Here is a 27435-nt window from a genome sequence, read left to right on the forward strand (position 1 = left end):
GATGCCATGAGAACTAGATCCTTGATCCAGTGCTTCCAGGACCTGCCAACCCCCGCCAATCAATTCTCTGAGATGCCTATACTATAGTAATAAGTGGCAGGGGACAGAACACACCAGAGCACAGATTAGATTTACGCAAGAACTCTCAGCTATATATTAACTATTCGCTACCATCACCTCTCTGTTCTTGTAAATATAACTCAGCCCAATATTCTTCCCAATAAGACCCTGGCAGTACAGTTGAGAAATATTGTGAAATATCCACCATGGAAATGACCAAGATAGGGGGTTTCTTATTGTGTCCTCTTTGTTTTAGTTGATTCAAGATCTGTTTTGTTTTTTTTCAAGCCAGCTGCAATATAGTCAGATTACACAGATTTGCCTATCTACTTGTTTACTTTAGTTCAGAAATGTGTCCTGTGGGTCAGACCAATAGATTGCCACGGTATCTGATGCAGAGGTCCCCAACCTTTTTTTATCCATGAGCCACACATAAGGTGGACATAAACGGGCAGCCAAAGCTGTTTTTAAACCAATTTAGACCAAAGACTAGCAGTTCTGGCAATCTAAGGCTGTCCTCTATGCACTGGAATGCTAGGGCCTGCAGAAGTCCTCAAAGGGGCAGCTATATGCTTTGTAAGTGCCTATTGAAGCAGTGAGAGGGAACGCTAAGTACTAGGGCTCAGATAGCTGAGTTTAGCTCCTCTGTGGCTGTCCTAAGGCTGCATACCTCCTAGCTGATCCTCTAACTAGTTAGGGCCTACAGAAGCCCTCAAAGGGGAAGCCATACGCTTTGGAAGTGCCTATTGAAGCAGTGTGAGGGAACAGTCAGTACTAGGGTTCAGATAGCTGTGTTTAGCTCCTCTTTGGCTGCCCTCAGGCTGAATACCTCCTAGTGGCTCCTCTGACTAGCGTGTGCCTGCCTCATTAGCAAATGAAGGACACAGACCTGTTGAACTCTGAATAAATACAATTTATTGGGTATAACTCCAGTGCAATACAAATAAAAACAGTTTATTTAAATAGTTCAAGATTTAAAGATTGCAGCATAGAAGCATACATCAATGCAAGTCCATATCTGTAAGAAAAGTGTATTCGTAGGGGAACTACTCCTCAATCCAGGGTAGTTCTGCCCCTCCCCGGAAAATGATTTTCTTGTGACCCCATAGTCAAACAAGATTTCTGTACCCACTTCGATGTTCTTCTTTGCTTAAAACAGTATGTGAGGCCTGGAGTCATTGGCAAAATACTTCATTGTGGGTTTAAGGTTTGGCCTTTTACGGGAATGGTTAATTTTCCTCCCATAAGTGGTTGCTAGTTCACTGTGGCAGGGAACATTCTGGGCATCGACGCAGCATCTTTTATTCTTTCTGTCCATGAAGAAATACGGGTAGCCCATTTCACACTGCTCCACGGACCTCATTAGCTGTTCCCCTTCCTTTGCAGAAATAACCTGGCCATGATAGTCACAAATATAGTCACCCTTTTGAAAAGCCTTGAGGGTCACCACTTTTTGCCCTTTGTCTGGGTCATCTATAATGGCTAATCCTGGCCACTGCTGTGTTTTGATCAAACTTTGAATTTTTCCGTCGTTGTCCTCTCTTCTTGGCTGTTCCCTAGCCTCCCAGTGCAGCAGGATCTCCTCCACGCTTGGAACATTCTTAACCCACCCTTGTAGCCCAAGGTAGTCATTGACTTGGCTCAGGGTGGGCTTTTCGTGCTTGTAATGTGCTGAAATTTAAAACAAAAAATGTTTGTACCACTGCAGAAAAAAAAAAAAACAATTGGAAAACGACACAAAAGATGCATGTGTGATACTTACCAATAACGACATCCATGTGGCATTTTGTCTACTGCCTCCTCCATCTGTCATAGCAGTTTTTTCCGCACATTTCTGAAACCACCTGGCACTGCTTCACCGTTGGCCCTTTGGAGTCAAGTTCCACTTTAAACATGTTTTCTGAAAAACCGCTTCGGCCTTCAACCGTGCAATGCTGCGAGGGGGACAGTAGCCTCTCTTAAAAATAAAAAAAGGTGATTAAACATGACCTTTGCCAAAATCTTCCTATATGTATTGAGAATGGCTATGGGGCGCCAGTTCTTATCCTTAGTCTGATCCAGGCCCTTGGACAGCAAGATAAGGGCCGAGCATCTCATAGAGGGAGGGAGTAGACCCTCGCCCAGGGAATAATTGAATACCTCTAGGAGATGGGGAGCCAAGAGGTCTACAAACTCCTTATAAAATTCAGCTGTTAAGCCGTCAGACCCTGGAGTCTTCTTTAAATTTAGACTATCAACAGCCTTCCTGACCTCATCCACCATTATCTCACTGTCCAGCTCATCAAGGGTACCACTCACATCTCCAATTCCTGGGGTTCCACCTAGAAAAGAAGACATTTCAGATCCGGAAAGTTCTTGCCCCTTTAAGAGAACAGTATAATAATCTTTAACAATTCCGAGAATGCCAGTGGCCGAAGTCACCAGCACCCCATCCTTATTTCGCAAGCCCTGTGCAGACTTGCGCGCAGAAGCTTCCTGGCAATTCTGAAAAGGGTCAGGCAAGTGGTATTTCCCATAATCCCTTTCCTGAACCAAGGAAGACAATCTGTCATAATGATATTCTCTCATCAAGGCCCAAACTTTAGCAACCTCCCCAACTGCTTCTCCATCAGACCCAAATCTGCCCAATTTTCTCCTCAGAGATAGGTAGACACGTTCTTTATCAATCTGGATCTTATTTACTAGGCCTCAAGAGAGTTTTACTGCCCTCTTCTTGACCATCTCCCACCACTCCGCTTTAGTGTTGCAAAACCCCACTAAAGACTTCTGGGCTTGAAAGAAGTCCAAAAAGGATTGCTTGACAGATTCCTTCACCAAGAGGGCCAAATTTAGGCGCCAAAGCTCTTTACCCCTCTGAGCCGCCTGAGAGACATTTAGAAACACCCTCACCATACAGTGATCAGAGAACTCCACCTGAATCACCTCAGGAGGCTACACCACAGAGCCCTCTTTAACAAAAAACTATCTATTCTGCTTCTACATGTACCCCTAAAAAAGGTGAAACCAGTATGGTTGGGGCTGTGTCGAATGTGCACATCCTCCAACCCTGCTTCCCTAACTATACTATTCAGGGAGATACTATCATAACCCAACAGGCCGGCTGCTCCTCCCCTATCCATGGGCCTAGACAGTGTTAAAATCACCGCCAAAAATGACCTGCTGGGCTGTAAAAAGAAATGGCTTGATCCTGTTAAAGAGCTCCTTCCTCGCCCCTTTTGTAAGATATTCTTATGGACAATATCAATATTAATATGAAACATTAATATTAGTCCATAATAATACAATAACTGTAGGTTCTAACGGGGAGGTTTGGCAAAGAAATGACATTCAACCAACTGTATTACTGAAAAGAAGATTTATGTATAAAATCAAAACACACTTGCACAATTACAGAAAATAATAAGCCATAATATGCACATAAGGAAAGGTACAAGAAAAAACCAACAATCTATAATTCAGAATATTTGCAATGCATATAAAAACAACCGATGAGACAAATCAACAACTCTAACTTAAACAAAAAAAAATAAATCAATAGCTACAGTATGTAAACAAGGAGAAAAAGGTTACAACTATTTCAAACAATATGCTCTAAACCCTCTTACACCTATAACCACACACACACACAAGTAATAACTGTCAATGACAAAGAGACACTGAGATAGTTACCAGTCCTTGGACAGCACGTCAGTCTCTGGGCCTGCAGAGTTTCTGTTCAGAGGTGGACGCCTGTACACAGAGGTCTGTTCCAAAAAAAAGACCTCCAGACTGTACTTTGGACACATCTTTTATACTGTTTTTAGAGCCTCACCCCCCACATGACAACTGGCTAAACAGAAGCTCAGATGACATAACTTTCCCGCACCATATGTAAAGGAAGGCCTTTGAGATCCTGTAATCGCTTGATCTCACAACATGTTTTTACAACAGGCTCTTTGCATACTATTACGAGAACGTGTAGTTAGCCTTCATTTACACATTATGACGAAACTGTTAAGTCACATATCACATCCTCAGGCCCAACTGTTTATCTTGAATACCATGACACCTCAGGCTCTTTCCTGGGTCTGTCTTTGTCTGTGACTATTGTTTTGATCCTAGAGACTGCAGTGTTATCAGATCACTGTTTTGGCAACTCCCTGTCCCAGCATGTCCTTTTACCTGTCTCTTTAACATTAACATTTGACATTATATTCACACATAAAATATTATATACATATAATCTTCCTGGTGAGGCTTACACTTTGGTCTGTGGACCATACACATTTATGAGGCGAAGATTTTGCTCATTCAACAGGATGTCTAAAACCATACATCTCCCCTGCTCTACCTCAACCATCCGTTTCACAGTAACATTGTTGGTCTTAAAAAGGACCGCCACTCCACTATAAGGCTCGGCCGCAAGAGACCAGAAAGAGGGCCCACAGACCCACTGCTTTTTTGCCTGATGAAGTTCAGGCAGATGATACAATCTGGTCTCTTGCAAAAATAAAACATCTGCCTCAACTCGGGAGAGAAAAAATATGGGCGTGTCTCTAGCACTTATAGACTTCACACTCGCAACATTAATGGTCACGAGGCTAATTGGAGGGGTTACTGCCATTTAGAGGGTCAAAGATGCAGCAGCTTCCGCCCTTCTTTGTCCTACTGTCATCCTCTGAGCATTCCCGTTTTGCAGACATGCCCGAGGGCATACCCTCTGCCACCATCGGATCTATATCTTCAGAATCAGGAGACTGGCGCACAGGAGTCGACATCGTCCATGCCTATATGTCTCAGTTCCTCCTGAATCTCGCCTTGACCCTCTTCCTCTATCTCCACCCTCTCTCCCCACGACAAGAGCCCATACCTGTTAGAAGTGTCAATTGATGAGGCTGCCTCCCTCCTCCTGCAGGCCTCATCACCTTTTAAGGGGTCTAGGCTCCCCTTTTTTTTTTTACTCTGACCCAGTCTCCTAAAGGAATTTTTGCATTTCTCTCTCCACTCCTAATTCTTTCCTTAGACTGGGAGTTTGCCGCTGTGAAGGAACCAGGTTTACCTGCAACCTTTTTCTTTTCCTTATTTACCTCAGACCTAGAGGGTCCAGATCTTGAGAGACCCTGAGGCCCTCCTTTCCATTGGGGCACAGGCCTTCTTATTTGGCTTCCTCCTCCACTTCCCCTTTGAGGCACCCTAACAGGGTCCCGACCTGGAAAAGAAGAAATTGGGGGAGAGAGAAGGGGCACAGGGGTGACAAAAAGTGGCTCAGAGTCTTCCTCTCCTCCCTCAGACCCTGACTCAAGGGACAATTGCGTTTCTTCCACCACCTCAACTGATCTATCAATATCCTCTATCTGGGCATCATCCCCTTGAGTGCAAAACTCCTCATCAATCTTATGCCATGATGAGGGGCAAGAGCCATAAGCATGGCCAAGCTCACCGCACAGATTACAGCGTATGCTCTTGGGACACATTTTAGCCACGTGGCCTACATCAAGGCACATGGCACACTTGAGCACATCGCAACTTATGCTCAAATGTCTCGTTGACCCACATTTCCAGCACTCCCTAGGCTGGCCCGGGTATGAGCAGCAGACTAGGTCTCTGCCGATGTATGCGGAATTGGGGATGTGCTGCGTAACGTGCCCTATCACCTTGAGAAGCATCTTTGCCCACCAACCTCCCATCCAAATGCCCCGATACCCGAAATCTTTTTCCTCCACCACTTTCCCGTACCTGCCAAGCCATACTTTCTAGTCTGAGGGAGGAATCGACTCATTTTTGAGGATGATATTCACCTTCACAACAGAGGGCCTGGACACCGCAACTGCCTCAAACCCAGCAAAACCACCGACCAACTCCAACTGCTTAAAGGATGACCATAATTTGTCCAATTCCTGCGGCCTGAGAAAACTTAGAGTAGTCCCTGAACACCGCATTGTGAACAAAACAATTCAAATCCTCTGCTGTAAACCCCATATCTAATATTCTGTCCATAACTATTCTTGTGTCCGGTGGTGAACCTTCCCCCACCCACCTGAGATGGACTGCATTCCTGCGCCTGCCAGGATCCGCTGGGTAGACCCTACTCCGCCTTGGGGGACCACCTTGACCCATACGGCCAGCTTGACCTACCGCTGGGGCCCCTGGGTGCACACCCCTGTATTAGATTTTACAGCTCTTGCATAATTTAGGGGCTGCACTTTTTCCCCTGGGTACAGGATTACTTTCCTTATGTCTTCTTTGAGAAGAACAGCCCAAAAAAAAGTCTCCAAGAAGGGAAGAAGTCAGTTCTTTTAGGGACAGTCCATAGTTTGTAAAAAAAAGGTGGTGGTTCTTCCTGTGCTGATCTTCCTGAGGTAAAGGGTTCCGGATGCTTCAGGCAATGGCTCTTTATGGAATCATCACATGGTCCTCTGCACGGCTCCTTGCAACTTGGTTCACCAAACAACAGGTCATTCTCGACATCACATAGAGGAGGAAAAGAAAGAGCAGCATCAGGACATACACTCCAACTTCTTTAAGCCATGATCTAATAGAAAACAACATATCACCGAAGCCCCCTAAACCTTTAAAGGGGTTCCAACCCTCCTCTGCAATAGCGCATGCTTGTCCCTGTAATGCTTTCACCTTGTCAAGATGGGCCTGAACCTTGTCCCCAGTATCTTCCACCCAGGTACAGCAATCCTCCCCGATGAACTCACAGAATCCCCCCTTTGATGCTAAAAGATAGTCGAGAGCCATTTTCTCCTGAAGCATAAGGGTCTTCAGCTGTCGTTGTTCAGAAGAAATTTCTCTCATGGCTTCGACTGTCTCGTTAAACATCTCGTCCATTATGATGGAAAAATTATTTAGCCGCTTCATAAGTTCTATACCCCATCCGGTCCATGCCAGAAACCATGCCCATGCACGGTCCCCTGCGGAGAATAGCTCTCTCCTGGTCCTTCTTTCCACACTTACCCTTCTCTGCATCCTCAAGTCCTTGTGACCGTCGTCAATGTAGGAGGCAGGGACTAACCTGACTAAGGAGCATGACCCTCTAGTATTCGGGGGAACGACTCTATAGGCAGCCTGGCCGCACAAAAATTAATAGGGCCCAGTTAATGAGACACAAAGGTCATTGGGGTTACAGTTACGGGCATTGCGCAACAACTGGATGGATAATGCGATTGCTGCACCCTCCTGAATGTCACACCCTCCCCCCCAGCAGACATAATCATGTCTGGTGGTTAGGTTGTTACCGTCAGGGATTCTATGGTCGATCTGGATGGTTATCCCAGATGGGCATTCGGTCCTCCCCAGGGACTTGGCTCCAAAACCAGAGCTGATATTAAAACAAATCCCGGGCTGGCCTAATTGACCGGATACCCACATGGGTCTGCTAAGTCTAGTACAAGCCTCGGGGCTGACATCAAGACCATAGGTGACATTACCATCTAAGAATGTCTGATTAAATTCTATGGACAGATGGCGTTCCGCTGATCTACCTGAAGGACTAAATTTTCTCATGCCCACCCTGATGTCATAAAGGGCATGTACTGCCGCCATCGCCGGGATGCTCTGGCTTGGAGGGGGCTTGGAGCACACGCAGCAGTTGGACCTATTTGCTGTCTTTGCTAATTGTAAATGCATCTTGAACAGTAAATTCGGATGGGACTCCTCATAACAGTATCCAAAATACATTAAACAACAAGTGTATATAGAAACAATGCACCTGATCATTGCACTTGATAGTCCAGCAGCTTCTTGCAGTGGCTGGCGTGGATCCACCCATCACGTTCTGCGACCTTAAGGGAGGTGGATGTTGTACTGCTTCTGTCTCGGGTTCCATGAGTTCAAGACAGTTGTGATTGTCTGTTGGTTCTGTCATGGTTGGGTTAGAGTCAGTCACAATCCCTTTGTCCCCCCCTCTTCTTCCGAGTCAGAATGGGTCGGGAGAAGAGATGCGGGATTGAGGATTGTACATCGTCTCAGTGTGAGGTTAGTAGGGGTAAGGAGAGTCACTTCAGATTTGGTCAGACGTGCTGCTGAAAGATGTTTGGTCTGGACCTGGTTGAGAATCTCTTGGACAGAGTGTGGGATGAGAAAGGTTAGAGGGGAATCTAAAACTATGTCACCAACTTTCTGTAATAACACAAAGTATAGAGAGGACCCATTCTGAATGAAATATTATGTATCCAATCTCTGCTGTAATTGATCAGACCTAGAAGGGCTCTCAACTGTCGGGCATTACGAGGTCGGGTGAAGTCTTTGAGAGTCTGTATCTGTTGTGTTGTCAGGTGTTGGGTCCCTTTTGAGATACAGAGGCCTAGAAAAATAACCTTCTCCTTACAAAACTGCAATTTTTCCTTGCTAGCCTTATTCCCAGTGGATGCCAGATGGTTCAGTAGCGAGATAGTGTGTCTATAGCATGAATCCTTGTCCGGGCAACAAACTAATAGATCGTCCACATATTGTAACAGTGCGACCTCCGGATCCTCTGGCACCCACTGGTCTAATACCACCTTTAGCTTGCAACTATATTCCGATGGGTTAGTCATGGAACCGGGTCCATGTCTACCCTGGAACGAAAAAGCAAAGATGTATTGACACTGTGGATCTAGTGGAACAGAAAAGAAGGCATTAGACAAGTTGATAATACTAAAGTACGAAGCTTTAGGAGGAATGGACGCAAGTAATGTGTGAGGATTAGGCACTAACGAGGCTTCACTGACTATGATTTTGTTATCATGGACCAGTCGGTAAGTGACTTCCTGATCCTTGGCTGATTTTTTTGCCACTGGAAATAAAGGTGTATTACAGGGTGATTGTGTTGGGGTTAAGACCTCGATTTGGAGATATCTCTCAATCTGGATCTTGAGACTGTCCATCTGCGCTATAGTGGTTGGAGGTGCTGGCAGCAAGCCGACATCATATTTGTCAACCGCCCAAACCTTAGGGTCTATCTCAGCTAGAACATCCAGGGACAAATGTGTACCAGGTTCTCCAGTATACGGGACTGCCACCACTGCACACAGCAACTCGTCTGTGAGTGCACTAGTTACCACAACACCCTCTGGGGTATAAGTGATGTTGGCCTGAATCTCCGACAGAATGTCTGCTCCCAATAGGTTGATAGGGACATCATCTGAAACTAATAGAGATCTGACTGCTTCGGTGTGTTGACCTAACCTGCAGTACAATGGTTTCGTCTCCCTAAGAGTCACTGGATGACCTGTAAGCCCAATGGTGGGGGTTGTGTTGCCAGAGAGTGGAATCCTGCCTTTTAGATCTTGTGTTTTTAGAACAGTCCTGGCTGCGCCGGTGTCGATGAGGCAGGACAGAGGATATAGCAATTCCTCAAGAAATAGATTGAAATGGGCCGACACCGGTTTGCCTTTCCCCTAGTGGGCGAAGCTATGGGACTGTGTAGCAGCTCCGAAGGTTTTAACTGTTTCAGGGTCTGGTATGAAATGGTAGGTTCCCGGGGGGCCCTCCGTACTACGGTAAGATTTCCCCGGGTTTGGGTTATGTGCATGAGGCCGGTCAGGAACAACTTTATAAGGACTAGGAGAATTTTGTTCTTTCTTGTCCTCATTTTCTGGACAGTGGCGCGCTAAATGTCCAATTTAGCAATTAAAACAAGTTATATTAGTACGTTTGGTGAGTTTCTTTTTCCTAGTATAGGGAAGGTGGTCCTGGGCTATTAGCTCAAGAGCTGCCATGATTTTGGCCGACTTGGCCTCTTTCCTGGCATGCAGGTCCAGTTCTATGGCCTGGATTGTTGCCATAAGGGAGTGGAAACTCATAGAATGGGCCTCTGGTCGTGCAACCATTAGCCTATCTCTTAGCTTAGGCACCAATCCAGCCAGAAATTTAGCCTTTAACATTAGATGGATGGGCGATACTGACTGGGTGTTCTCTGGGGCATCTGGACCTGGCTCAAACCCTGCATCTGTTACCCCTTGTTTTAACCTCTGCCAATAGACCGAGGCATCCTCATCTGGGCCCTGGATCGCTGTCATAACTGGAACGGGGGCACAACACTATACATAGTGGGCATTTTGTATGTCAGTTGCTTACAGAATTCCTTGCCCCCCCATAGCGCCTGTTATCCCCCTCAGGGCCCTGTTGGAAGTCATCCCTTTCCAAGGCCTCTATGCATTCTAATTTGGATTTGTCTATTATAGAGATACCTTTGGCTTCACATAAGGTGACCAAATCGGATTTTCCAAGGCGGCAGTAATCCGTTTTGTCAGAGGCATCTTTTGCAGATTCCGGATGTGGGGATGGTGATGGAGACAGATGAGCTGAGGCTGTTGAGATGACCTGTGTTGCCAGCAAATTTAAACCTGTTTGCAGCTCTGTCTCGTCCTTCTCATTATTGCTTTCTGCAGTTCTGGCTGGACGGAAGTACATGATTATGTTTGACCTTACTGTCTGAGACTTTTGAATGCCCTGCTGCTAAGGCTTGGTAGATTCCTGTAACCACAAATTGGCCTTCTCTAAAGACCCATGTGTTTGGAGTCTGGAGTGGAACTCACGGACGAACTTTTCCCAGATCCAGACCTCAAATGTCCCCTCCTTAGGGATGGACCATTCTAAACCTGAAGACCATTTGTGCCAATCTTTGAGGGGCTTAACAGTCCCTCCTCCATATGTGGATTTCATGTGCTGCTGAGCCGTCCTGAACTCAGAAGTGGTACCCTTCTGTTCCCTAGATTTCCCTACACCAATACTCGAGTCTCAAGCTTTTTCCAAGTAGATGCGTCCACCTACAGTGTCTACGTCCACCGCGCAGACCGCCGTCGATCCTTACCTGTTCGTCCTCTGAGTAGCTCTATGGCTTCAAATACGAACCACGGACATTATCCACCTTAGCCCACTCAGAGAGAAGGATCAGCGGCCGAGGGATCCGGACAGGTACGAACCACGGACACCTTCCCTATCCCTCGTGCTAAATTGGCTCAAAACAGTGCCCTGACTGCAGGATAAGAGTCCCCAATGCCTGGAGTGTTGACAGCAAGTGAGAGGGAGCGACAGGAAGTGAGAACAAGGGAGATATAGTTGAACCTTCTTAGGGATTCCGGTACGAACCACGGACACCTGGTCACCCCAGTCAGGCCAATAGGTTTTGAGAGAAAGTGGCTAGAAAAACAGATAGAAACAGAGAAACCCCACCCCAGTTCACCTCCCCAAGTTCCGTCCCCCAAGCTTCCGGTACGAACCGCGGACACCTGGTCACTCAGTGACGAAAAGTCAAGAAAGCGAACAAGAAAGGGAACAGTCCTCAATAATTTCCCCACAAACTCCACCCCGGGCTTTGGTACGAACCACGGACACCTTCCACCCTTACGATGGACCTCGAGGGGAAGAGAAAAGAGAACAAAGCTCACGCGACAATTGATGAACCCGAGTAGGCTTGGCCCACTTTTTCTCCTCACAAAAAGCTAACCAGTTCACTGTGTTTTCGCCCTATACAGTCCGACTTCGCAGCACAGTCCTTATGGACGTAATTAACAGGAATTTCCTTCCTAACAGCAACTTTCATAAGCAGACAGCAGCTATCTTATACTACCAGACTTCCAATGACGGAAAAGATGTCTTCCAACCAAACCTACAGAGAATGGGTTGGGTTGAGAATAGATTAAAACAGAAAAGATGGCTAGCCAAAAGCAAGGTAAAGAGTTAGTGTGGTAGTCATAGACAGAGAGAGAGAGAGAGGGTAAGCAAAAGTGTTTTAAAAGAGAGAAATGGAGATAAAGAGAGGAAAATAAAGAGAGAAAGAGCAGGAAACCAAGGAGTATAAAAAGAGAAACAGCTAGTTAACAAATAGCCTTATGTTGTAAATCATGCAACACTCTTCCTTCACTCACACAAAAGGACAATTACAACACCATGTGATGGTCTCTTCCTTAGGAAAAACCCCTATCCTGGAGGAAGTAGGAGTCAATAGACTGCAGGGAACAGCAGAGAGGTATAACAAAAATGTAAAAAATGTTCCAAAAAGTTCAAAGAGAACTTTGCTGTTATGAAATGTAAAGATGAAAATCTATTATATACAATAGAACAACTGTTAGGGTTATATGCAGGGGATGTGCCTCCCACCAATAGCCCAATATACCTTTTCAAAAACTAAGACAACATGGCCGCTGGCACATGTGCTTAAAGACAAAATGGCCACTGGCACATGTGCTATTTCAAAATGGCATAGGCTCCCCCTGTTCAGCGCTCAGCAAGGGCCAGAAACTTGGTTTGTAATTTAGATTGGTCGGATTGTTACCCAACCTCCAATATTGAAACTTGTAATAATAAAAGCAATACAATCCTCCCAAACAAAAGATTTTCTCAAGGATGAAACCTATAGAGTCGCAATTTTAAAACAAACACCACTTAGTAGACAGACAGAAAACAAACACAAATGAAAAAAACAATGATTCTAAATCCCCTCTAGATACTGTTGGCCATATCTGCCTGCTACAAGATTATCCTACAACCACCCGGCATACACAGAAACTCCCTCCACTGGTCTGAATCACTCACAGATCCTCCAGCAGGGGCAATAACAGTCCCTTATGGTTAAAAAAATAAATCAATGAATAAAACCCCACAGCAGTTATGCAGATATGCCCCAACCAGTACCTGGGCAGTTAATACTGAAAAACACCACACATACACCCAAAAGGTTCTTTTGGTAGATTTTTACCTGATTCCAGCAGCCTAGAGACCACAAATCAATTTGCAGACAGCCAAAACTTTCTCAAATATGAGAGTATCAAAACAAAAATGTCTTACCTAAATGCCGGCCTTTTTGCTGCCGGAAATAAAATATGGACCCTTTTAATTCTGCTAAAATTAAGGGAAAAATTGAACCACCTGCATTAGGCTCGCCATCTGTTGTGGTAGACTTAAATGATCTTTTGCCTTAATGGACAATCGATCCAGAAACCTTGATGTATCGTGTGGGGATGTTGCGCAATCCCCCAGAAATAACGTCACAGCAGTCGTTCTTAGCTGGGGTCCAGTATTCTGCCTCCCTCTACAATGGCCAGTGGTTTATTATACACCAAGACAAAAGGTGGTCTTACAATATATCCAATCAATGAGCATGTTATGCTATGAATCAATTGGTGGAACCAGCACACATAGAAGAGGGGGGGGGAAGGTAGACTGCCCTAGGCAAACAAAAGACACCAGGACAAAAGGCACTTCCCCCGGTAATATACATATACACAGACACAGTGATTTTAGCATGGCTTGTACTGATCTTGTAAAAGTACACCTTTGTTCAGTGGTTCGTATTCCTCAATCCCAACCGGAGCCACACCCGGCATGCTGCAGTCATGCCTGATGAACACAAATCGGATGGGAATCGAAATGATCGGGCGACTGTGCAAATGTCGGTCGTTAAGACACTTATCCCGCATCGGTGGCGGCCATATGGCGAAATATGAAAAATTTCCACGTCAACTGATTATTAGTTTTGTATTTGTGTATTATGATTTTCATGATGATCATGATATGATCAAAGAGGGGATTGAAGGGTTACCTTTATGTTACACAATGCTACACAATTAATATATGTGCTGTTCTGAGCATAACATGTTGTTTCTTCTCTGCAACTGTTACTACTTATTGATAAGCTATGTATCCTGTCACAAGATGTGTCTTACCCCTATGCTACAGATCATATGCTTCTTATGCATCAAAGTGTTCTTTGTCTTTGTACTCAAGCTGTTGTAACACTACCAATAAACAGATAGAAAGATGAAAATTGCTCAAGTGATAAAGCATGTCATGATGTGCCACCACACCAATTTAGAAGACGATCCCTCATTTCTTCTAGCGGCCATTTCAATTCAAATTCTGAACCCCAAAACGGATCACCCCAAAATCACAGGAGCCCAAAATTGGGCAGGCATGCTTATGGAGGACTAGATTGCTTTTACTGAATTTTTTTGCTGGTAACACTTGTGGTTGAGGGTTTAAGGGGTCATAACCAGACATAGATGCTGCACCCCAAAACGGTGCACCCCAAGTTGCCAGGATCCCAAAACTCAGCAGGAATGTTGGGGAGGGTAAAGAGTGTTAGTCCTGAACATTTGGTGATTCTAGCTCAAATGGCTGGTGCTTAATGGGAGAGATCTTAGAAACCGTGAGGGAACACTAGCATGTACATATGTGGACACATTGTATGACCCCTACAATATCTGTGAATGCCAATTACAATGAGATATAAAATGCAGCTAGTCATAAGCGTCATAAACAGACTCTACTTAGGTCTTTTACCTTAGCATAAGAAACGGATGCTCTGTATCCATTTCTTCTTCATAGGTATCCTCTTCTTCCTCAACAGCATCCTGCACTGGATTCTCCACTTCTTCAGCTGAGGTTCTGTAACATAAAGCAAAACTGTAAGCATCCATCATGCCATATTCACAATTACAATTTGTGCAAACAATATACATGTGGGCAAAGAATGCTAAACTATATACACATAAGCATTTTAATACATATATCCTACTTCTATCAACCATGCAAATATAGCAAGGCTGCTCCACCTTTATTACACTCTCAAATAATATGTTGATCAAGCATTATGGAGTGCTTACCTCTCTGTGTCTGTGTGTGATGGCTTTTCACAAACTAAACATCCATTGGACTCCAGAAAATTGACAAAGAAATGCAGGGATCGATCTGAATCAGCTCCAGCCTTCAGCTGCTTGTAATGTACAACACTGAGGTTCCTCACCAACATCCTCATTTTGACCCTTGACTCCTCGACAAGGGCCACAATCTCTGCCTCATTCGCTCCTTTCCTGCAGACCTTACGGAGATGTCCAGACAGATGGTCTGTGATTTTCATGCAGTATTTGCAGGCCAACTGCATTCTGTTCTTTCTGGAAAAAGTGAATGTGATGTAAGCAAAGATGTTCAATGTTGTGATGAAGCTCAATTTTTTGTATACTAGCCGACAAGTCAGATACTACAGCCACTTACCCATCAGATGCCATTGCAAAGATTGTTCCTTTTCTGCTACTAAAGAAATAAACAACTGTTAATTGTCAATACAGGAGAAAAACAGGCAGAAATTAAAAGGTGCAACAATTTTCTACAGTAAGTGGCAACAAAAGTCAAAGGTCCCAAATCAAGCTTGGTCAAGCAGCTAGCACAATCAGGAGAGTTCTGACTTATATTCTAAAGAAATAAACAACTGTTAATTGTCAATGCAGGAGAAAAACAGGCAGAAATTATAAGGTGCAACAATTTTCCACAGTAAGTGGCAACAGAAGTCAAAGGTCCCAAATCAAGCTTGGTCAAGCAGCTAGCATGATCAGGAGAGTTCTGATTTCTATTTGCCCAAGGTCCTCATTTTATACCTTACTCCCAAGAATTCTAACACCTTGGCATCAGTGGTTTAACCTATCAGTAGAAGGAACCATGTCATAAGGTGTGAAGTTTGTGGGCCTAACTCCCAACAATTCTAATAGCATGGCATCAAAGGTCTAGCCTACCAGCAGAAAGTGATATGTCATAAGCTGCAAAGGAATGTTGTGACACTAATTCCCCAATTCAGGTGACAAAATAGATTAGGCAAATTTGCATAATTCCCTAGACTCCTGAAAGAAGCATGTTGATTGTACCCCCACAATTTACAAGGCAGGGAATATAGGTTAAAAATATTTGTGTGTATATCTATCTATCTATCTATCATCTATGCTAACATACAGCTCAAACTAAGCACAAGCCACTGTTCAGCTCCTGCCAGCCAGCAAGCCCCCCTCCCCCGACAAACCAGGTGAGCAGCTAGGAGGTATACAGTTTGTGGACTGCTAACCACTGTTTAGCTTGGATATGGCTGGCAGTACCAGCCACACTGTTGTGACTGACTCACTATTGTAAGAAATTGCCATCTTGATTTTGTTATTTACTATGAAAGCTGTTGGGGGAATTTACATGAAGCCCTGATTATCATAACAAAGGTTTTCCTGTGACTACTAAGGCCTATGTCTGCTGTGGGGACCATAAAACTGATTGTGTATGTGAGAAAACTTGCTCAACAGGATGTAGGCAAGTTGGGGGTTTATCACAGCATCTTGGCAGTTGGGAGGGTTTCTGTGGGGGCAGGTGAGAACCCAGGATAAAAGAATGCTGGGCAAATGTGAAGGGAGCTGGGAGTAGAGAGGGGAGCTGTGCAGCTGAGAGGAGGCAGCTAGAGAGCGGGAGAAGCGAGAGGAGCCTGGGACAAGACATGTGAGGAATGAAGACCAGAGGGGAAGGCAGAGATGAAGCCGAACTCTATTCCCCTGCCTTTTTGGTAACAACTATGTAGACTTGTGTAATGTGTAACTGTAAATAATGTAATTTTTGTTTAGTCTAAGTGTAATGATTTATGTAGAACAATCAATTGATTTAATTTACAATACATCACTTTACTATACGCTCATTGGTGTGGATTCATTGTCTGCTTGCTCAAAAGAACCAGAAACCCTAGTTAGTGGGTTGAGGTATATTATTAATAATGATATATATACTATAGAAACTTATACTATTCTACCTATATTATGACATGACTATTGCAGGTCAGCACCATGGAGAGTGGAACTCCCAGTGCGACCAGAGCATGAAGCAGCCTATCTTGCTGCTTGTTTAGGCCCTGGACCATATAGGCCCATGTTTGTTGGTTATTGAGCCTGTTACAGCTGTGTGGCTGGTACTGCCAACCATATCTAAGATAAACAGTTACTAGCAGTCCTCAGGCTACATGCACCATCTCCTACCTTCAGTGAGTACTAGCAATTCCAGGGCCCAGAGGACAGCCTTGGAAGGGCCAGTAACTCACACTGCTCTGGCACTCATGCCTGGCTGTAGGGGACCTTATATATATATATATATATATATATATATATATATATATATATATATATATATATATATATATATATATATACCTGTGGGGCCTGATAGCCAGGTGGATATTTTCCTGGTGTTTTCCCCACAGACCAAGCCTGGATAGTACCTTAGGGGTACTGGAAACTTAAAAACGCTGAAGTAAGCTATTTTGTTTATTGCTGGACTTTATGTTGCTGAATGAAGCTGTTTTCTTTCTGTTACATTTTAACTCCTGCTGGAAGCTCTTTGTGTTCAAAATAAATGGACTGTTTTTCTTTTCACCTTGGAGTGGCCTGCATTTATGCTAACAATCCCGCTGTGATCCCCCCAAACTTCACTATATATATATATATATATATATATATATATATATATATATATATATATATATATACTGGAAGATAGAAGCGCACTCCTGGGATTTCTTCAAAAGCAAATCATTTTATTAAATTCTCATAGCAGTAATCGACGTTTCGGCTCGTGTCCAGAGCCTTTATCAAGATTACATAAAAATATAAAAAAGCTGTTTAAATACACACTGCCCCCCAAGGGGCGTGCCCAGTGTCACCCACCAACCACCAATCACTACAGCCCCATAGACATCATCACAAAAAACGATCTTTCGTATTATATGTTATTATTGCTTTTAAAATCTTTATAAAATCAAATATTGTCGGAATAAGTCGCTGTTCCTACAGCACCTATATGGGATAGCCGCAATATAATAAATACAGCAATAAATACATAAATACTTTATAAATAAACCACACAATAAATATTGAATATTAAGACATAAATTTTGTAGCCGAATTGCACAATAGTACTCTAATCACAGAGGTTATCCACATTGTAACTAAATTATCTCTGACTAAGGAAACAATTGAAGAAACATTGTTTATTTAAACCCAAATCACAAATGTTACGAGTAGCCCGAATAGACAGCGAGATCTCCAAGAGGAGACAGGATTTGCAAATTATGGGTGAAAAATTTGTTTCACGTGGCTACCCGAGACAATTGGTCGATACAACATTGAAATGGGCGGAAGGCTTAGATAGAGGGCAATTGTTAAAAGAGATGGATAAGGTTGTAGGATCGAGTAGAAGTCAGCATAAGGGTGAGATCTACTATGTAAGCCAATTTGGCACAAAAAGCAGAGAAGTGAAGGACATAATACTCAAACACTGGGATGTTGTGCACACTGACGAGCAATTAAAGGGAAAGCTATGCAGAAGGCCTAAATTCAGCTATTCACGTGCTATGAATTTAAAAGAACAACTTAGTCCGTCTGACCCTAGGGACAAGTATAGCAAGAAAAGTAATATCTCTATGATCCCAATTCAGCCAGGTGTGTTCAAATGCAAAGGGTGCATTGTGTGTGGGACATTGATCCTAGGCACAGGTTTCACACACCCACACACTGGCAAAAAGTATAGCATTAGACAGCGGATGAGTTGTGAAACCACAATGGTGGTATATATTATAAAATGCCCCTGTGGGTTGTTGTACTGTGGAAAAACGGTGAGGCAATTAAAAGAGAGAATTGGCATGCACCAATCTAGCATTAGGGCAGCTTTGAATCCAGAAAGGATAGCAAGAGAGGGAAAACAAGATATTGCCCAACAGCCAGTTGCGAAGCATTGGGCTGAGGCCAGACATGATGCCTCCTCCTTCAGGTGCATGCCAATAGAGCACGTTAAAGCGCACCCTAGGGGTGGTGACACTGAAAAAATGCTTCTAAATCGGGAAGCATTTTGGATTCATGAATTAAATTGTATATCCCCGAATGGCATGAATGGGCAAGTGAATTTGAGTTGTTTTTTGACTTGATCAGGTAGCAGTTTTTTCCTAGTTGTTTGTTGTAATGCAAATGGAAACTTTACAAAATAACATTATTGCAGTTGGAAACCTTTTCAGTGGATACAAAAATGATGCCTAGATTCCGATGTGGTAGTTACAGTAATGTTTTTAATTGTTACAAATTTATCTTTCTCTTTTTAGGATTTATGACTAATGGACACTTTTGGACACTGTAACACGAACTCTAATAGAATGCACTGATGACACCTTGTGGAGACACTAAGGTTTTACAGTTTTATATGTTGATAAAAAATTCACACTGACACGAAAAGATTTAAACAGTAAGATTTTATATATTTATATTTTTATATATTTAGATGAAACACAGGATTAAAGTGTAAATTACACATATATGTTTTAAAAGATGATGTTTTGCACATGTACAAATGATTTTAAATGTTATCACTGATTCAAATTTTAATCAATTAACCAATTAAGAGACACCAGGGTATGGATTGGTCTGTTGTGAAGCACTTGGGTATTTAAGATTTTGTTTGTTAGCACTGTGGATCTTCCTTGAAAAAGATCCCTATTGGGATCGAAACGTTGGAATAAGATACCATGTCACAATAAAAGATTGTTGATTTTTCACCAAAAGGGAGTGCTGGTCTGGAAAGTTTTGCTATATATATATATATATATATATATATATATACTGGAAGATAGAAGCGCACTCCTGGGATTTCTTCAAAAGCAAATCATTTTATTAAATTCTCATAGCAGTAATCGACGTTTCGGCTCGTGTCCAGAGCCTTTATCAAGATTACATAAAAATATAAAAAAGCTGTTTAAATACACACTGCCCCCCAAGGGGCGTGCCCAGTGTCACCCACCAACCACCAATCACTACAGCCCCATAGACATCATCACAAAAAACGATCTTTCGTATTATATGTTATTATTGCTTTTAAAATCTTTATAAAATCAAATATTGTCGGAATAAGTCGCTGTTCCTACAGCACCTATATGGGATAGCCGCAATATAATAAATACAGCAATAAATACATAAATACTTTATAAATAAACCACACAATAAATATTGAATATTAAGACATAAATTTTGTAGCCGAATTGCACAATAGTACTCTAATCACAGAGGTTATCCACATTGTAACTAAATTATCTCTGACTAAGGAAACAATTGAAGAAACATTGTTCATTTAAACCTTTTGGATACATAGTGCCCAATCTCGTTATCCAGTACGTCTCCCGTTGTAACAGTAACCTAGACCTATCACCACCGCGTCTAGGTTCTGGGACATGGTCAATGGCAATATATTTAAATGTAGGCAATCTGTGCCCTTTTTCCAAAAAATGTTTAGCAACTGGTTTCACCGATTTCCCATCTCTATAGGCTGTACTAATGGCGGATCTATGTCCATCAATGCGTAATCGCAGGGTCATATCTGTTTTACCTATATAAGAAAGTCCACATGGACAGGTTATCATGTAAATAACATGAGTAGTAGTACATGTAATACGATATTTGATGTTAATTTTCTGTCCCATAAGGGGATGGTGAAAAAACTCGCCCGGTGACATATACCTACAAGATGTACAACTAATACACCTGTAACACCCAGGTTTCCCAGCTTTAAGCCAACAGGAGGAAGGTTTCTGATAACATCCCACTGGGTCTGTCGCAATCAGTAAATCCCGAAGATTTTGTCCTCTACTATAGGCCATCATTGGGGGTTTAGGACATAGTCTACCAAGGTCCTTATCTGCTCTAATGATGGACCAATTATCCTTCACCAATTTATCTATAGCGTAAGATGACGTGTTAAACCTAGTTACAAACGTCATTCGCCCCATTCTATCATCTGATGTATTAGCAGAACCCACAGTTCTATTCTTGGCCACATCCAATGCTTTTTTGAGAGTTCTGGAATTATATCCCCGCTCTTTAAATTTATCCCACATTTCCTTAATCTGAGTCTCACATTTGACATTATCCGAATTATTCCTGTGATATCGGCAAAGATTTTTTAAGGTTGACAGGATGGCAACTGGAATTGTGTAATAACGTATTCCTATCAGTTGACTTACGATACAGTGAATAGTGTAGTCTATCATGTTCCTTCCATATCTCAACATCCAAAAATTGTAGCGTATAGGGATCACAATGAGCTGTAAAACGAATGGGTGAAAGTAAAGCATTCAAATGGTTCATCATCTCATTAAATGACTCTAAATTACCATCCCACACAATGAACACGTCATCGATAAAGCGTTTGTAACAAATCAATCGTTCCGTGTACTTTTTTAAGATATGTTCCTCCTCGTACTGGTACATAAAAAGGTTGGCATAAGCTGGAGCCATTGATGCCCCCATCGATGTACCAGTCCGTTGTAAGTAATATTGATTTTCGAAGCGAAAATAGTTACACTTTAGACATAGCTCCAATAATGTAATTACAAAATTAATTGGAGGACCGTCAAACGCACAGCTCTCGCCTAGCGATTTGAATACCGCCTCCAATCCATCTTTGTGTGGGATGCTGGTATATAGACTGGACACATCTGCAGTTGCTAAACAGATTTCCCTATTTAAGGGTAACTTAAGCTGTTTAATGCATTCAAGAAAATGAGGTGTATCTCTCAGGTATGATGCTGTATTTTGAACCACCGGTTGTAGGAATTTATCCAAATACACTCCCAAAGGATGCAACAGGCTCTCACGAGTGGAAACTATAGGCCTCCCAGGTGGAGGATTCAAACCTTTGTGCACCTTTGGAAGAGTGTATAATATGGGACACTTAGGAAAAACCTGTGTTAAAAATGCTTTTTCTTCCTTAGAGATCCACCTGTTTTCAAATGCCTCACACACAATGTTGCAATTGTGCAATTCGGCTACAAAATTTATGTCTTAATATTCAATATTTATTGTGTGGTTTATTTATAAAGTATTTATGTATTTATTGCTGTATTTATTATATTGCGGCTATCCCATATAGGTGCTGTAGGAACAGCGACTTATTCCGACAATATTTGATTTTATAAAGATTTTAAAAGCAATAATAACATATAATACGAAAGATCGTTTTTTGTGATGATGTCTATGGGGCTGTAGTGATTGGTGGTTGGTGGGTGACACTGGGCACGCCCCTTGGGGGGCAGTGTGTATTTAAACAGCTTTTTTATATTTTTATGTAATCTTGATAAAGGCTCTGGACACGAGCCGAAACGTCGATTACTGCTATGAGAATTTAATAAAATGATTTGCTTTTGAAGAAATCCCAGGAGTGCGCTTCTATCTTCCAGTTTGTATCTAATAGTTCCCAGTAGCAGCACCCGGGTATACGAGAGGATTGGCCAAGAGGAGTGCGGATCAGCGAGCTTGTATATATATATATATATAGATGTGAGAATCTTAGACACCCTTACACATTACAGACAGGCACATCCCTAGTAATATGGACACCTTGTGCTTATGTAACCCCTGCAGTTCACACAGTGTACTCTAGAGGCACCGTGCCAGAGTATAAAAGGTTTAGGAACCATGTGCTCTGGGTCCATTGCTTTAGCACAACCAAGCAGGCTGGAAGGGAATGGGTAGTGCTGACCCTAGGCCCTAGTAATTAGACAGCTATACTCATTTTATAGATCGCTCTAGGAGTGATAGAGAGGTTAAATAGTTGAACAGCTCAAGGCTCCGCCGAGGAGATTAGAGGGATTAAGATCCCAGGGTATTACTGACCCAGAGTAAGGAACCAAGTGTTGAGATAGGGATGTCAGGAGTTCCCCTAGTCTGCCACTGGAAGATATCCTGAAAACCGGGCAATACCCATCACATGCTGTCAACTTTTTTCTCTGCTGTATATTCCCTAGCCTGTGGGGATTCAGCCTATACGTGCTGTGAGTATATGCTTCCTTTATGCTGCTGTGTATGTTCTATACTCCATTGTGGATCAATGTACTAAATGATCTCTGTGCTATTGTTCAATAAATATTGTTCTTGGTTCAACTGTTTAAGAACTACTGGCGCCCATCATTGTGCTATCGCATCAAGTTACAGTTACACTACACCCTTGCCTCCACCTCGCTGCGAGGGCTTACCCCTGAGAAAGAGAGCTCATCGGTGGTCTCAGCCCACCAAGGAACGTAGCTAGACTGTCCCAGCACAAGTCAGTTTACTATAGCGCTATATATATATATATATATATACATCCCACAAAGAAGGTCCGCACTCTCAGGACTTATATTGAAATCAAAATGTTTTATTAACTAAACGACTAACGTTTCGGCCTCTCCGAGGCCTTTCTCAAAGGTATGAAAACTCGATTGTTAATCTGTGAGAACCATAGAATTCTTAATGAATCAGATGAAAATTGAGCATAGGACTGGCCAGATATGGGATGACTTTGACGTAGTTGGCCATCTTAAATATATTGCAATATATGGACAAACAATCCCTGTTTTATTTAAAGGGTAAGGCATTTTTCAGTAGCAGTATGCACAAAATGTCGCTGTCTTAAATATATTGATAATGGGTTGAGTGCAGAGGAATCTTGTATTTGTCTATGTTTTTTTGTGGTCACACCCTCATTGCACCCCCGCCTAATGATTTTAAAAACTAGTGGTGAGCACAACTTTCCCCTGTTTGTTATAGTTATACAGGAGCAGTGACCAGCTCCATGTTGTAGCTCCCACCCCCTCCAACTATAGTCAAGTGATCCCACTGGTGTCTAATAAAAGGGCAGCCAAGTTTGGGAGTTTTACTTTGAAAGCAGCTAGTAAGTTGCAGGTAAAACGTATTCGTCCCTTTTATAAAATGTATAATTAAACCATAGAATTCTTAATGAATCAGATGAAAATTGAGAATAGGACTGGCCAGATATGGGATGACTTTGACGTAGTTGGCCAGCTTAAATATATTGCAATATATGGACAAACAATCCCTGTTTTATTTAAAGGGTAAGGCATTTTTGTATTTGTCTATGTTTTTTGTGGTCACACCCTCATTGCACCCCCGCCTAATGATTTTAAAAACTAGTGGTGAGCACAACTTTCCCCTGTTTGTTATATATATATATATATATATATATATATATATATATATAAAGTTGTTAAAGGGTATGCAGGTCTTCAAAGTACCTTCAAAGTCTTTAAAGTATTAGGTTTCTATCAGAAGTTACCTTGTCATAGTATAGGTGCCAAGGCAACCATCATACAGACAATTGTGTGGATTGGGCAAACAAATAGTCTTGTCTTCACTGTGTCTCTTACTGCAGACAACCTAATATATATTATATACCATATACATTTGATAAAACAACAACTGTTTGGTCTGTATTTATAAAAAGTAATCTACAACAAAAAATGTCTATACAATTATAATGTTTTATCTGTTTGTATTGCTGCAATGAGTATTTATTAAAAAATATTGTTTAAATTCAGACATATGTATATTTAAAAACATATGTATATTAAGACAAATAGTGAACATTCAGGAACTATTTACATATATGGACACATAACTACTATTCTGTTTCCTATTCATAATAAACATTTACAATGTAAAACTCAAAATGTGAATTATACACACAAACAAATGTTCAAATTTAAATATACATAGAAGCCTGAACAACAAAAAGTGGTAGGTATGCTGCTGGAGGTCGAGTCTTCTTTCACTGACAATTTGGGTCTGCTAGCTAATTGGGTTACGGGGTTAGGGGTTCATCCTCTTTTACAGGCAAGCAGGTACATATGACCACAGATTAACAATCGAGTTTTCATAGCAATAACTCGGGAAGCGAAAGAGTCGGGGTCATGAAAATCGCCAGTCTGACAGAGAACCATCCCAGCTGTAGGCATGCCAAACTACAGGGCTCTAGGCAGGGAGGACTAGCAGGGATTATCATTCAAACTCTGCCCCCCAAAACAGAGTACCCCAAGATCCCTGGATCCCCAAGTTATGCAAGCATGCTGGGAAGGGTACAGGGTGTTTCCCCTGAACATTTGGTGATGCTCACTCAAAAGGCTCCTGGTGAACAGGCTCTCAAACCTTGACATTGATCTCCTTTTATATATATCCATTCTGAGGAAAAATAGTTAAAAGGAATGCCGATGATAAGGAAATTGAACTCGTGATGTTGGAAGCAAAAGGGAAGATGAGGGCAATCCTGAAAGGTCTGAGTGTGGTGGACTATGAAGACCTGGACCATAAGGATCATGATCCTCTGCAATTTTTTGTAAAGTTTTTGGAGAAAAAAGGATGTTATGTTAGAGGGAAGCCAGAGGAGTCTCCAAGGTATGTATTGTGCCTGCCATGACTGTGTGTAAACATATATGTCTTTAAATGTAATTTTAGGTGTTTATTTCTTCTTAACAATCAATGTTCTGTTACATTACAGCTATGCCATGAACAAGAGCATTCATCCATCCGACGTGGAGACGGAAATGGAGAAACAGGGGTCTGATACAGGGCTGCATCTGTAAGTATACTTGGCATATGTACATCTCACATTTATCTGTGTACATTGTATTATGTGTGCATCTTTTTCAATTGTTTCTGACCTTTTGTTGATTTTTGTTAATATAGCCCTGTTGACACAGAGGTGGAGATGTATGTGGAGAGAGTTGTGGCGACACATGGGAAAAAAATGAAGACACAGTTGCAGATGATGGTGGAGATTGAGGTGAAGACACAGCTGGAGAATCTGATGAAGAAAGACCTGGAGAAACAACCACAGGTGGACATGCAACTGGAGACACAGGTGGACATGCAACTGGAGCCACAGGTGGACATGCAACTGGAGACACAGTTGGACATGCAACTGGAGACACAGGTGGACATGCAACTGGAGACACAGGAGGGCATGCAGGGGGAGACACAGGAGGGCATGCAGGGGGAGACACAGGAGGGCATGCAGGTGGAGACACAGGTGGGCATGCAGGTGGAAAAGCAGATCCAGACCCAGCTGGAGACCAAGGGACCTGAACTAGAGCTGGACCTGTAAGTATATTTGGCATATGTAACACTAACCCACACTACACATGTCTACATCTTAATATGTTTAAGGTTCTAAACTGTGTTTGATTTTTATTATAGACCCAATGAATCCGATACCGAGACAAGTCCAGGCCCCACCGATGAGCATGATGAAAATGATGAAGAGATGGAAGAGCAAGTTTGTTTACATTAGCATATTTAAGGTTCTCCTGCCTGCTCTGTAATAATTAGCTTAAAAAAAAGAAATGAATGAAAGCTGCAGGAATGTGCAAAAAGCATTCATTTGACTGAAATTCTGTCGACTTTCCGAAAATATTTGCAGCTGGAATTAAAAGTTAAAAGAAGGTCACAACAGGTAAGATTCACACCTGTGTATGTAGTGATTGTTGTTTTACTCTATTATTTTGATGCACATTTCTTTTTAATGATTTCTTTTCTATTTCTAATTTTAGGTTGCCAATGTTGCAAGATTCCTGTACTTTGCAGACCCCTCCAAGGCATCATTCTCATTCTTGAGTAATTCGCAGATAACCCTGGACTTTTTTGCCAAACTGAAGGAATTGGGGAGCACGGATGCCATGATGTTCACTTACCTCAAACACATCAAGATGTTTGTTCGTTCACAAGTTGGTACATTGTCTGCCGTTAGTCGGGGAAAGGAATTTGAAGAGCTTTGCGAGAGCTACATAATCAAGACTATGTCTAAAAGGCTGCAGTTTGGGTAATACTGATATAAAGTCAAACTGTCCCCATCGATGCCATCGATATCTCATCTTTTTATCCACTAGTGATATGCAGGCTGGCAAAGAAGTCTCCCTTAAAAGGATGGCTCACCTTTAAGTTAACTTTTAGTATGTTATAGAATTTCCAATTCTAAGCAATTTTTCAATTTAATTATTTGCTTCCTTATTCTGACTGTTTCCAGCTTTCAAATGGGGGTCACTGACCCCATCTAAAAACAAAAGTTCTGTTTGACTTCAAATGTGTTGTTATTGCTGCTTTTTTTACTTATCTTTCTACTCAGGGCCTCTCCTATTCATTTTGGTTGCTGGGGTAATTTGGACCCTAGCAACCAAAATGCTGAAATTGCAAGCCTCTGAATAAAAAGCGAAATAAGTCAAAAACCACAAATAATAAACATAAAACACAAACACAAATAATAAACATAAAATACTTTGTAGCAGGTGCTAAACACATTAAAATACATTATTTTAATGGACAAAAACTTCACTTAGTGACACAGCTGGGGCTGCAGCGCAGAGCTTGGGTAATGGAAGGAAATAACCAGGGAAAAGAAGAGACGGGCAGAAAGATTACGCTGCCAATTACAGTGTCATTACAGCAAGTACCTGTATCTTAACATGTACTGTATCAGCTGGGGTGAGCCTGGCACAGAGAGAGTGAAAGAAAACACTCATTCCCACAGTCACTAGCCCAAACCCCCCAACACTGGCACATGTGTCTCATTCATTTACACAGACTGGCAAATGCCAGCCAGATGCTCTACCTTCTATGAAATACTTCTAGTATTGTGTGGCACAGGATAGGCATACATATCAGTGCGTCATTATATATAATGTAATATCATGAAATACATGACTCAAGCCATAATGAAAGGTGATAATACAAAGCTGGTTACATTTTCAGGACAATACACGTTAAAGGGGAAGTAAACCCTGAAACTATTTGCATTTCGCATACCGTGCACTCA

General features: G+C 42.2%; 2 protein-coding genes across 8 annotated transcripts; one reads left to right on the plus strand and one right to left on the minus strand.

The window, feature by feature from the left end:
- Positions 1-958: 958 nt before the first annotated feature.
- Positions 959-15867, minus strand: LOC108704568 (histone-lysine N-methyltransferase set-1-like). Of its 7 annotated transcripts, XM_041585975.1 has the most exons (6): positions 15019-15867; positions 14631-14918; positions 14308-14412; positions 12814-12864; positions 1823-2017; positions 959-1731 (listed from the first exon to the last, which is right to left on the minus strand). In XM_041585975.1, exons 1-5 carry the CDS (start codon positions 15030-15032, stop codon positions 1981-1983), a joined length of 495 nt encoding a protein of 164 aa, XP_041441909.1. In that variant the 5' UTR covers positions 15033-15867; the 3' UTR covers positions 959-1731; positions 1823-1980. The 7 variants fall into 7 exon arrangements, 2 of the variants coding, with proteins under 2 accessions (XP_041441909.1, XP_041441908.1); XR_005966194.1 differs by lacking the exons at positions 14308-14412; positions 14631-14918; positions 15019-15867 and having other exon boundaries at positions 1823-2922; positions 2974-13040; XR_005966196.1 differs by lacking the exons at positions 14308-14412; positions 14631-14918; positions 15019-15867 and having other exon boundaries at positions 1823-5248; positions 5838-13039.
- Positions 15868-23850: 7983 nt separating this feature from the next.
- Positions 23851-26618, plus strand: LOC121401385. The gene is made up of 5 exons (XM_041585973.1): positions 23851-25022; positions 25126-25206; positions 25314-25727; positions 25824-26079; positions 26177-26618. The coding sequence occupies exons 1-4, from the start codon at positions 24862-24864 to the stop codon at positions 25915-25917; spliced, it is 750 nt and encodes a 249-aa protein (XP_041441907.1). The 5' UTR covers positions 23851-24861; the 3' UTR covers positions 25918-26079; positions 26177-26618.
- Positions 26619-27435: the final 817 nt, after the last annotated feature.

This window comes from Xenopus laevis, chromosome 3L, assembly GCF_017654675.1.
Source record: "Xenopus laevis strain J_2021 chromosome 3L, Xenopus_laevis_v10.1, whole genome shotgun sequence".
In the NCBI taxonomy this organism is placed as follows: Eukaryota; Metazoa; Chordata; class Amphibia; order Anura; family Pipidae; genus Xenopus; species Xenopus laevis.

Excerpts from the sequence above, each read along its gene's own strand:
- LOC121401385 (XM_041585973.1), top strand. The coding sequence starts at position 24,862 with ATGTTGGAAGCAAAAGGGAAGATGAGGGCAATCCTGAAAGGTCTGAGT. Across the intron at positions 25,023-25,125 it reads AAGCCAGAGGAGTCTCCAAG|CTATGCCATGAACAAGAGCA; the intron begins GTATGTATTGTG and ends GTTACATTACAG. Across the intron at positions 25,207-25,313 it reads TCTGATACAGGGCTGCATCT|CCCTGTTGACACAGAGGTGG; the intron begins GTAAGTATACTT and ends TTGTTAATATAG.